We start from the raw sequence: 12,881 nt of genomic DNA on the forward strand, positions 1-12,881 counted from the left end.
AAAAAAGTCAGTAGTCTTGGTTCACACCCAGTCAAGGTGAGATGAGATCAGACCGCCTCTTCTTCACAAAGCACTGCGCCATGGGTGGGAGTAATTTCTGCAGGGTTTACTCACATTCCTGCCATGTGGGTTAAAGGTTGTTTTGCGTACTTAACCCAGCCATTCATAAATTTACAACTTCAAGTTAATTTAAGGATCATACACATTCTATCTGTATAATAGCCCAACTTCCATAGTGAAGAGTGATTGCATTAGGAGTCGGACAGGTAAGTAGGTCATACGTAGAATCACACATTTCATTGTAAAATTGTCATGAAAATGTGTAATAAGAAAACAATCTTCACTATAACAGTAAGTACATGATATCCCAACTGAGTTGGGATATCTTGTACATCCTAACTCTCAATTTAAATGTTTGGTTCATTGTTCAACAAGACACTACTGACATCTGGTGGAAATTTACAGAAAAAAATTTGAGAAATAGATTGCATTATACATTCCACATTCATTCTAATGAAACTAGAACTCAACATTGAGCAGCAACGACAATGTTATATCAGTAGCATTTATTACATTTACAATATTCACTTAGGACTCAGCATTGCCTATCCATCGCACAAATGCAAACATACACAAACACACTTTGCACTTTAAGTGATGAGCATGTAACCTGCTGTAAAACAGTTAATCAAAACATTTCTCAATTTCTCTCCTTTGTGATGATCACCATTGTTTATTGCTCTCAATATCGTAAAACACTTTGAGCTGCAGTCTACACGCAAAATATGAAACACAAATAATCGGCAACGAAAACATGCGTACAAGATAAAGATGAGAAAATGTCATAATGGATAACTGCCTAATAACCAATGTACAAATATCTTAACAGACCTAACAAAAATAACGTCTTAAAATAAGTCATTCCCAGCATTCAGAAGTCGGCTGTGAATGTGTATTTTCCCCCTTGACATCACTCAAGTCTTTTTGTTACACCACTTTTCCAGTGATAAGGTTCCAACTCAACCTTAAGTGTCTCCTGTCTTTGACTGTTGAAGGTAAAAACAGCCATTTGTGCTAACGCACTTAGGATGACTCCGCATATGGTTGTCGGTATTGTCAACAGTTGACTTTTCGTTATCTCAGTTTCTTATGTTGTCTTAAACAACTCATCATAATTTTCGTAACCGGGCTCTGCCTCAACCTCCTGTAGGAAAAAGACAAGGTAGGAAAGAAAATTAGTGGTCAATAATGGTTAAATACAACATAGAATGATTTGATAAGTTAGACCACTGTCACACATGGTTCATGCGCGTCAGAAGCGTAACCCCTTTCACTTCCATTCGATGGGAGCGAAGGGGAGGCATGTCCCGTTGTGGCCCGTTGACAGCTTTGGAGTGTGTCCAATGCACCTGACGTGTGGAGTTCAACATGGGTGAACTTTTATCACACAGCAACCAATATGAAAGAACACCGTGGCTGACCCCACTTGGCAGCCATGTTGCTTGTACTTTTAGTGAGCTAACCCACGGCAACATAAGTCAAATGAACTACACACCAGAAAATCAGCACAAGAGCTGAGATCTGTGACTGTACCCTTATGCTCAATTTATACTCCATTGTATGACGGAGCTGCATGCCAAAAATATCTACTAGCTCACAACGAATGCGTTGTGAGCTTGTAGATAGGCCATTTTTGGCGTCGGCATGGTTCACCACGTACTGTATGATTAAGTGTAAGTCAGGCATCATGTTTTTACCTTTGGTTCCTTGACCTCCAGATCTTCTCCATACTGTATAGAGAAATCAATGTGTTGCAGCACTATATTGATTCCTTCCTCATCTGTACGATCAAACGGCAGGAATCTCACCATGCTGTAGTCATCGATCTAGACAACGCAAGCACACAATTTCAATGCAGAAGAGGAAGGAGTCCCTCCAGGAGTCAGGACAGCATGATTCTTTGCTTTGTGAGTTTTGACTTTGACTCAACTTTTGACTGTCTTACATTCTTAAAAATGGGAGGACATAAGATTTAAACTTTTATCATGATAAAAACACTCAAGATAATTTTATTATGGTGAGTTTCCATTAAGCGACTTTAAAAAGCTCACCAACATACCATAGTTCCTTCAACTTTGTTTAGTGCCAGACAGTGGGCACATTGTCACACCACTACGAACACTAAAGTCAGAAAAAGTGAACATGCTGACATTTTTGCATTTCAAACTAAAGGAAAGGACCAACATGTCACATTCTCTAGGGTGGCCACAAGTCTAGCAATACTGTTTGATGACAGAGCATTGCCAGTTTTTTCCTTCTTTAAAAACCCATAAAAGCCTATACGGGAAAGCCTATACGACACGTTGTTATACCTTTAAACCCGGGAAAGCATCTGTGTCATTTTAGATGTTGCCATGTATGTAGCCGAATGTTTTTCAAATTCTTGGGGAAAATAATTACGTTTTTCTGAAAACTTAGGATTTAGGAGGCGTTTTTAGAATCGGCCTCAGGTCTAAATGGGTTAAAAGAAAATGAAAACGTAATTGTATATAGTACTGGATTCTATGCCACAATGCCAGTTGAACGTTATCTTACTAAAAGGGACCCCCAAAATGGCTATTTTCTATCTATTAGTCACCCCATGGACACCACCCATTTCGGATGCTGTCAATGCACCGTTGCGACGTTCTCTTGAGCAGACTCAGCGCCGTCCGAGTTATGTACCGATAGGCACAGAATCGTAAATCATGTTTTAGGGACTGAGCCCCGCCGGTAGGTCAGTATCTCACCATTCAAAAGTCTGATTAAACATGAGTAGGTCAGTATCTCACCATTCAAAAGTCTGATTAAACGTGAGTAGGTCAGTATCTCACCATTCAAAAGTCTGATTAAACGTGAGTAGGTCAGTATCTCACCATTCATAAGTCTGATTAAACGTGAGTAGGTCAGTATCTCACCATTCAAAAGTCTGATTAAACGTGAGTAGGTCAGTATCTCACCTACTTAGACCAATCAATAGTCTGATTAAATGTGATAATGTCCCATTCAATGCATTGATAGCATCCGAAGCCGGTGTGGAGACTTGAATTCATGGATATGTTTTTGTGGCATTCCTAAGCCAATAATTTGATGACCGGCAGCGGTTCCAGTAGGAGACACAAAAAGTCTCCTTTGTGTCTCCTACCGGAACTGCTGCCTACCGGTCCGCATTCCTATTATTGGCTTAGGAATGAAACAAAAACTAAAAAAATATCCATGAATTCAAGTCTCCATGGGGTGACTAATCGATAGAAAAAAAGTCATTTTGGGGGTGAACTATCCCTTTAAAGACATGCCACTTTTATGTATTAATCTTTTATTTATACAGGGGGACCTTGTAATTTATGATTATTGATTACCTTGTTTAACATCGTCGTACAATGCGGCATCACAGGTCCATTTGGTTACATTTGTACACTCTCACAGTGAAATGAACACTGAGGTTTTTACTGTGCATTCAAAGTTTGTTTGTGAAGTGCCCTCGTCTTAGTTACAGCTGCTATGTCTATGTTATAGGCAGCACTTTATTGTTTGTAATGTAATTTAGTTTGAAGGAGAGTGATCATACGCTTATAACAAATAAAAAGGAGTTCATAATATGTACTTGTCTGCTTGTATTAACTGATGAAAATGTGGCCATTAGCAGTAATGTAGAAAATATATAGAGAATTGAGATGCATGTTAGAATCTAAATCAGGTGAACCGTAATCGAATTGTGAGGCCAATAAAAATTCACACAACATCATCATTTAAAACAATCTGATCCATTGAGAGAATGGTACAGTATAACAAAAAGGTGAGGTGCAGTGTAAAACCTACTAGACCAACGATGGCTTTAGTTAGCTTCCTGAACTTCTCACTTCTTAGTGTGATAGAGTTGTCCTCCATCATGGAGTACATGTCTGGATCCAGGTATCTGGTTAAAAAGAACACAACAGTCAGTAGGATACAACAGCAGTGACAACACAGAAATGTGTGTGGGGAGGAATTATTTGGCATAACGACTAAATTGGGGAGAAAAAGGGGATAAAAATAGTTGTATTTTCTTGTGGACATGTACACATGTATTTTTCTAATTTGAGAAAGAGTTCCCTAAGTTTATGTGACACGATGTTTACAGCACTGTAGTTTCTATGTAACATACACCACCGTTAACACGTTTTCCGGAAGAAAACAAAACATTTGAACGGAGGGCAGAGATAAGATTCAATGCTTTAAGGTTTACCACTATACAGTTGCGAGGAATTACAAAAGCATTCATATAAAATGTTTTAAAATTAATATTGAACAATTGAGAAATTGTGAAATTATCCTTAGCACGAGGGAGCTATAAATCAAGTTTTTGTACATATGCTGCATATAAAGTATGATGATAAACAGGCATACAAAGTATTAAAGCATCACACAAGATAGCAAAACAAATAAATCAAATTTACTTTTCAATTTCCTTCTTGGCCTTGGGGCTGAGCAGGTCCATCTTGGTCATAATGTTAACTTGGGGTATCTCCAGCGATACCATGGCACTAAGGGCAGCCATGACTCCTGAGATAAACTACAGATCCAGAGAGAGGATTCAGCTACAATGATCACTTTGAGAATGTATTCTTTAATGCACATACTGAAGTAATGAAATAAAGTGTATGTAAAAATAACACAAAAGGTCAGGTCTGACTTCAAAGTATAAAAGTCAGACCGTACAAATGCCCCAGTGGAATAAGAAAATATATAACGCATAATGAACACAAACAGATTGGGGACTCTAAGCGATTACCTTAAAAGTCTCCACCATGAACTGGGAGTCGACCAGAAAGACGCCACACACCCTGAACTCCCACTGCTGCAGCTGTTCCACCAGCTGTCTCATCACTGGCAAGTGGGTGTACAGCTCTATCTGACCTGCAACATGGAGACATTTAGTAAATAATAATATCACAATCACAATATTTAACTGAAAGGTTGCAATGGGATGTTTTCATCAACTAGAGGTTTGGGCCGCTACGCGGCCTTCACATCTAGAGTTTACCTATGTCGCACCACCGATTCGACCGGTAGGTCTGGGTCATAGTGTCTGGCCTTTGTCAGAGTATTCGTTGTACCTGTCTAGCTGTGTCCCTTTTGTGCCCATATATGGAATACTCTGTATCTGTCAGTCCGTGTCCCTTTTAAGCACATAAATAGAGATCTCTGTATCTGTCAGCAGGGGTGCACTGGTCGCTTCACGCGGCGTTCCACCAGTTTTTTGGGCAGGATCACACGCACGCACGGATGTGCACGTACCCAAATGGCTACTTTGCTTAACAGGTTGTGCAAATGCATCCTCACTCCTCACATACACGGTATATAAGCAACACAGCATTTTGGCTACAGTACTGCTGCTGCCAGTATCCTATCTGCACGCAACAAGAATGCCTCAGCCACCGTCGAAGAAGGAAAGGTACTAGTTCAAAATAAACTTTTTAGTTTTGCGATGTGTGCGTGACGTCATTAAAATTAAAATAGCGTTTACGTCAGTAAATAAAAAATCACCATTACACCCCCTATACATCCACACGGCATAGTGTCATCAGTGGGTTGTACCTAGGGGGGCGGAGTTGCACTCGGGGGAAAACACAGATTTCCCCCAGCTGGTATAGACGGAGGGATGTGGGGTTTTCAAACCACCTTGCCAGATCACAGGCACAGAACGTTGTTGCCACTCGACAAGGAATGCTACATTAGCTAATTAAACAAGAGTCCGATTGGAATGTTGTCCTGACTGAACAGAGGATCCAACACAACACAATGGCCCGAGGTTATCGGATTTAATCACCTGGTAAGAGACACTATTACATTTTCTATAGATATGATCAATTAAACTTATCATAATATCAAAAAGCAAAAGCCATTCATTCATCAATGATGTTTATAGAACACGTTTTAGTGAATTCCAAGTACAGGAGACATCGACTCCATAGTGTCTCTACCAGGCGATTAAACACGGTGCATATGTAAACATGTTTTGTAACAAGGAGCGAGACAAGAGGTAACCAGAAGACTCGCACCAAAACACGCTCGCCCCCATTTTTCTCACCGACCAGCGGTTCTTGTATTCTTGTATTTGTTTTACGGTTTGAAATAAGTTCAGGGTTAGGCATAGTTTTACTGAGGTTCAGGTTGGGAATAAGGTTATGTTTAGCAGTTTAGGCATAGTTTTACTGAGTTTAGGAATACCAGGTGAATACCGGCGGGTTTGCCCCAAGGCGACTGTGTTTTGGGGCGAGTGTTTTGATACTCAGACGGAGCTGGAAAGAGGGACACAGATCTCTGGTCTCAGTGGTGCTTGTGATGAAACTTGACTAATGCAATAAGATATAAGGATAATCTGATAAACCACATGAACCCCAGTTTACGTATTCTGGGGGGAACATAAACCAAACATTGCCAATCTAGCTCACAGTTACAACGCGTCGCGTTCCGACGCGCTGTGAGCTCATAGATTGTCAATGTTTGGTCTTTTTAGTCACATATATCTTAACACATTCCCTGCCAGAGGTTTTTTTTTATTTTACTTCCCCCAGTGCCAGTGTTTAAATGTTTTTTACACAGGAGCCGAGATACAGGATTTTAAAGTAATAAGTTAACCAAGGAGTGAATGGAGCTAGAAATCTTTGGATCGTGATATCTCTGGTTCTGTGTGGATAAATTTTTTTTAAAAAAAGACTAAAAAAAAACAAACTTTTTTTTTTTTTTTTTTGAAAAACGGTTATACTCGTGGATGGCAGTAAACGGGTGTATTTTTCATCAACGGTTATACTCGTGATTGGCAGGTAAAGTGTTAATAATAAGTCAACTTTTCCGAGGGCGAGTGGACGATTGTGTTCCAGCTGTCCTTCTGATGGATTTTTCTTGGCTGACAATGTCTCTATCGTCCATAAAATAGCTCTGAAAGTGATCAAACGATCGTGTATGATGTAACTCTATGAGGCAGATCGTTCTGTTTCCCCCCGGGACAAAATCGAATGGGCGTTCCTGGGCGTTCCCGTCTATCTCCGAGTGTATCTATACTGTCAGTCCTTGTCCCTTTTATGCCCATGGAGATCCCTGATGTCATCAGTGTATGGCATAAACAGGGTATATGGGCATATCGGTTGGATCGGCAGTTCTGGACAACCGCATATCCAAACGAACCGATGGCCGGTCGGCCAGTCCAATATATGCATATGACCATATATGGGTATAGCGGTCGGATCTGTGGCTCTAGACAACCGGATCTCCGTACGTATATGCCTACAGTATACTGCACATGGGTTTGTTTATGGTCATGTCTGAGTCATAGTGACATGTCATGCCTATATATGGGCGTATCGAAGTTTGTTTATGGTTATGTCTGAGTCATAGTGACATGTCATGCCTATACTGTATATGGGCGTATCGAAGTTTGTTTATGGTTATGTCTGAGTCATAGTGACATGGCCATCCATATATGTCTATATATGTGTGCATCAGGTTTGTTTATGGTTATGTTTGAGTCATAGTGACAGGCCTATATATGGGCACATTGGGTTTGTTTATAGTTATGTCTGCTGAGTCATAATGACGTGGGGCGTGGTCCGCCGGCCCTCCCATGAGCCAATTCTAATATAGGATATTATACAGCCGTGGGAGGTATGCATAATTGTGACCGCCACTCATTCTATTAGACTTGCATGTATATGTTACAGGGTGAATGGAGAACCAGGTAGATTGAAGAAGGCGCGTTCGTTTTTACCACCCACCCAGCAATTCTGTAGAAGCAACACTAGAGGGAGCCACAAGCCAGGCTTGTGCACAAACATGTATATGGCTGCGACCACACACACACACGTGCACATGCTTTTTTTGGTTTATTGAAAGCAGGACTGTTAAGATACTTTTATTGTGTTCTGGCTTTTGTTTTACTTTCTCCCACACACACACACACACACACACACACACACACACACACACACACACACACACACACACACACACACACACACACACACACACACACACACACACACACACACACACACACACACACACACACACACACACACACACACACACACACACACACACACACACACACACACACACACACACACACACACACAGATCCATGAAAAGAACTATTCTGTCCCTATCGGTTTACAGCTCAAACGGCGCTGAGTCGACTAGTAGAGCATCGGCCGGTCAGCGCGGGCACTCGCGCCTGGAGGCGCGAGGGCGCGCTTCCTCGGCCTCAAGCTCTACTAAGACGGCGCGCCTCCGTCGTGGACAAGCGTGTGCGTGTGCACGCGTGTTCAGCGTTCCCCTAGCGTAGCTTCCTGGTTGCTATGTGGGGGGGAACAACAAAAGACAGGTCCGCGTCGGCACATCAAAGCCCCGCCTCTCCGCGTTCTCCTTCTCCTCCTCCTCGGAGGAGAAGGAGGACGGTTTATTTCGCGAGGAGGAGCTCCTCCTCGCGAGCCTCACGTAATAAACCCCCGCCTCGCAGCGTCCTCCTTCTCCTCCTCCTCCTCGCGAGCCTCGCTAAAAGCCCCGCCTCGCCCCGAAGCCCTGTGCCTAAAAACGAGCGCTCTGTCTTCAATCTACCTGGTTCTCCATTCACCCTGTGACATATATATAAGGTCCATTTATAGCATAGCATGTGATCACAGAAATCTTGGTCGCAAACAACAGGTGACTGTAATAGGAGGTGATTATCACTAAATGAAATGTGATGTCACTGCCCTCAAATGTCGACTTGTTGTCACAATCAAAGGTGACCCGTACGTTTTGTATGGCTGCCTGCAAGACTCTTTGTGCTATCTGGAATACACTGTTTTGTTTTAAGAGGGCTCTATATGTCCGCTTCTTTAAAAAACAAGAACAATGTAGGTTTTTTAATCAAGATCCATATACACTGGTTCTGAATAGAACCTTTTTTGGTTAAGTGTGTTTGTCACAGCTGGGACCTTACCAGGGCAGTCAAACAGTATGTAGTCATCTTCCACGTGACCAAGGTTCTCCTCCAGCCAGTCGAAGTTTTGGGCAAAGTACTCCATGCAAAAGACCAAGCCTCCGTTAGGACCAAACTTCAGAGTGTCATCCTCCATCACATCATCCACCGAGATCAGCTCACGGATGTCTGAAGATTGCAAGACCATCAGGACAATCGTCAGTGGACATTGAACAGGAAAGATTCCAAGGGCCCTGGGTTGACAGGCTACCTCAGAGATTATGTCTACAACATTATGCTTAACCACTAAAACCCTATACTTAGTTGACCAGGGTCTCCAAGGGATCTAATGCTTGGTCCCCTCCTTTTTTCCCTGTCTAGACCAAATCTCTTCGCCGAAAATAGCCCATCTACAAGCTCACAACGCATTGTGAGCTTGTATATCTGCCAATTTTGCTGAATGTTTGCTAAATAAAATTCACGAGTTCTGAAACTGCGTAAAAGTGAGAGCACGGCAAGGGCAAGTGAGGAGAAAAGCTTTGGTTAGTGTTTGGTTTTTGGTCGGATTTACAGCCTGGAGACACGTGGTTTAATAAATACTGAGCGCCCCCTGAATTTTAAGTGCCTCCCCTGACAATAACTCTAATACACAACAGGAGCTTGACAGCTTATATCCTTCCACTGAACATGGGTGATGATGAAATGGTGATGCTTCTGTCTCTACAAATGTCTATTTTCAGGATAATTACTAGCAAGTCTGAAAGAAATGAAAGAAAGGCTGGCAATGTAGCTGGCAGACAGTCCTGACCTGCCATGACTGGGTAGTCAAAGTGTTCTGCTGCAGGGTCCAGATTCACCACCTGGACAGAACGGTTGATTGCCTCTGCATGTTGGATCATTGTTGAACAGTAGGTACTCTGAAATGACAAGACGACAAAAACACAATTAGTACATTGAGTTATGTGTGGTATAAGTCACAGGGAGTTTCAACGGATACAGGAAGAGTGAGCAGTCTGAGCACCTGAGAAGAAGTCTGGACAACTGTATGTAAAGTACACATGATTTGAACATGCACTGTGTGTACATCATTATCAGTCCTAAATGTACCCTTCAACTTATTGTTTATGGCCATGATGACTGGCTAGTATCCACAGTTTTGGCACACATTGTAGAAATTAAACATGTTTAAATATAACGAACTGAGTTGTTACAAGAGAATTGTCTACAATTCATATTAAAACTCAAAAGGCGTTTAAGTTGGCCAGACGATACCAGACTGTAGTGTATACTGCCTTGATAGCAGGTCATTTCCATCAATAAAACATGTCTCCAGGATGTAAATCAGACCAAAACAAAACATTCACCAGAGCGTCTCACCTCACTTGCTATCACTTTTATGCAGTTGTAGATCTCATCAATGTGGCTAATTAGTAGCTCTGGTACATAGCGTTAGAAGGAGTTCTCCCTCTAACGCTATGGACCAGAGCTAGCATTAGATCAAGACTATCGTATATGAATTTTAACGATTTTGACATTTTTATATCTACGAGTGTCTTAGCTACTACCTTCCCAGTTTGCCCTGGAATTTCACCAGTAAAGCCCGTATTTCTCCGAACATGTACAAATGCAAAATATAAGGTGCTTACCCGCGTGCCCCAAATGTTAACTAGTTGTCCGGCGTGTTTGTACAATGTATTAGTCCATATTTTTCAATAAAGAAGTGTTTTATTCCCGTCTGTGGCCGAACGCGATCTCTCTCGTTTACTTCCGGTTTACATTGAGTGTAATTCCGGCTTTCACCGGATGCGCCCCGTCACTACGGAACTTCCAACAGAATCGGCCACAGACGGGATTAAAACACTTCTTTATCCAAAGATGTGGACTAATACATTGCACAAACACATCGGACACCTAGTTAACATTTGGGATAAGCGGGTAAGCACCTTATATTTTGCATTTGTACATGTTCGGAGACATACGGGCTTTACTGGTGAAATTCCAGGGCAAACTGTGAGGGTGGTCGCCAAGACTCGTGGATACGAAAGTAAGTCAGACTCGATAAAAAAAAATACATCTACGATAGTCTTGATCTAAGGCTAGACCAGAGCTACTAATTAGTAAAGGCAGAAACCATATAGTAACATAATTTAACGGGGTTACAAATGTCGGTGTGACAACCTTTAGTACCTTTCCACTGCCGGCTGGTCCCATCACTAGTTGTGCGTAACGAGGCATTTTGCCTCTCCTCTATCAGGTTTAGCTGCCAGTAATGAAGCCCCGGGGTGAGACTGAAGACTTTATTCTACTACACACTCACACATTATGCTGTTGTCAAACTGTATATTATATCTTATTCTACACATTATTCACACATCATGCTGTTGTGTTTCATGACAACATGCTCCCGCTCCCTACATGCGACTTTACTTCGTCGCTTGTTATTGCCGTCTATTTCTGGGTTGCCAGAATTTGTGAGAGCAATAAGCAACCGGGTCTGTGAAAACAAGCCCAAAAGAAGCAACGGCCGCATGAGCGCTTTAAACCTTATTACGTTGGCTATTTGAAAATAGCCCATCTACAAGCCCACAACGCGTCGCGTGAGCTTGTAGATCTGCTATTTCTGCCTTTTTCTAGATCTGCTATTTTTATTTTTAAAAAAGTGGAATATTTTTTAACAACACGAATCTGGTACACTACACGGGTCCCTGGCACAAAATATTTTCAGTTGGGGGTCCTTCACATGAAAATGTTTACTGAACCACTGGTTTAAACCATAGACTGTAAAATATAGTTTAAACAACATAAGGAAACAAGCCCAAATAACCTACATTTTAGAAACAAGCCCCAAAAAAACACAACCCGCAACAATATTTACAAGCGACTTTACAGAAAAACAAGCCCAAAGTCGCTTATAATAAGCGGACATGGCAACACTGCCGTCTACTTTCTTCATTGTTTGTTTTCCTCAGTTGACCAACGACGCACGCAGCCCACAGCGCCATCCACTGTCGCGAGTCTGAAATAACAATAACAATCTTTACAGCATAGCTCCCACTACTACAGTTGGATAAAGGATAAAGGCACTAGGGACATCTGGGCACCTCGATGTCAAATTGGTTATTTGTCCAAAATGTAAAAATTGAAATACAAAAAAAGAAAAATGGTCTTAAGTAATGTAAAGTATACATGATGTGAACATGCAGGTACATCATTATCAGACTTAATTTTATCCTTCAACTTCTTGTTTATTCTATGGTTTATGCCCCAACATGACTGGATATACAGGTTTTGTAGAAATTTGTAGCAATTGTAGAAATATTAGACCTTAATTGTTGAATGTTTAAGCATGTTCTAATCATGTATACTTTACTTTACTTAAGACCATTTTTCAAATATTATTATTATTTTTAAAATAGCCAATTTTACATAGAGGTGACCGTGCAGTTTAAAAAATTATAATTCTAATCTCATCTCTCAGCCTCAATTTAGGTATAAAGGCAAAACCCCCAAGATGTCCTACTTCTACTTGTTGTCCCCAATGGTGCAGCACAGGTGCAATCTATAGGGAAGAAATAAGGTTCGCCGTCTTCAGGTGAAAAACAAATTACTTGATTTTTTTGGCAAGGCAACAAAAAATGACCAACACGTTTCGACTCTTGAAAGACCCAAGATCCTTTGTGTCCTTTCTCAAAAATAGAATAATTAGTTTGTCACCTGAAGATGGAGTGCCTAAGTATTTCTTCCCTGCACCACATTGGGGACAAGTAGGACATCTTGGGTTTTTTGCCTTTTGATATTGATATTTGATATTTGCTGTATAGGTCAGAATGATCAGAAAATGAGTCTTCTGTTAGGCGACTCTTGCAGTGACCTGATACTGGGGTATAGTGGTATTGTGTCA

At 41.4% G+C, this 12,881-nt stretch overlaps 1 protein-coding gene across 1 annotated transcript; it reads right to left on the reverse strand.

Moving 5' to 3' along the window:
• Positions 1 to 573: 573 nt before the first annotated feature.
• LOC308095766 (GPN-loop GTPase 3) lies at positions 574 to 11,394 on the reverse strand. Its single transcript, XM_080442811.1, has 8 exons — positions 11,168 to 11,394; positions 9,789 to 9,897; positions 9,002 to 9,169; positions 4,811 to 4,935; positions 4,476 to 4,591; positions 3,859 to 3,955; positions 1,758 to 1,886; positions 574 to 1,204 (listed from the first exon to the last, which is right to left on the reverse strand). Exons 1-8 carry the CDS (start codon positions 11,213 to 11,215, stop codon positions 1,148 to 1,150), a joined length of 849 nt encoding a protein of 282 aa, XP_080298937.1. The 5' UTR covers positions 11,216 to 11,394; the 3' UTR covers positions 574 to 1,147.
• Positions 11,395 to 12,881: the final 1,487 nt, after the last annotated feature.

The sequence above is a fragment of the Gymnoscopelus braueri genome, assembly GCF_963280865.1.
Source record: "Gymnoscopelus braueri genome assembly, chromosome: 11".
Classification (NCBI taxonomy): domain Eukaryota; kingdom Metazoa; phylum Chordata; class Actinopteri; order Myctophiformes; family Myctophidae; genus Gymnoscopelus; species Gymnoscopelus braueri.

What these genes read in the sequence shown, in the direction of transcription:
- LOC308095766 (XM_080442811.1), bottom strand. Translation starts at nt 11,215, where the DNA reads ATGCCTCGTTACGCACAACTAGTGATGGGACCAGCCGGCAGTGGAAAG. An exon ending in CATACTGTTTGACTGCCCTG is followed by an intron (nt 4,936 to 9,001) that starts GTAAGGTCCCAG and finishes TCCATGTTGCAG; the next exon opens with GTCAGATAGAGCTGTACACC. An exon ending in TCATGGTGGAGACTTTTAAG is followed by an intron (nt 4,592 to 4,810) that starts GTAATCGCTTAG and finishes CTGGATCTGTAG; the next exon opens with TTTATCTCAGGAGTCATGGC.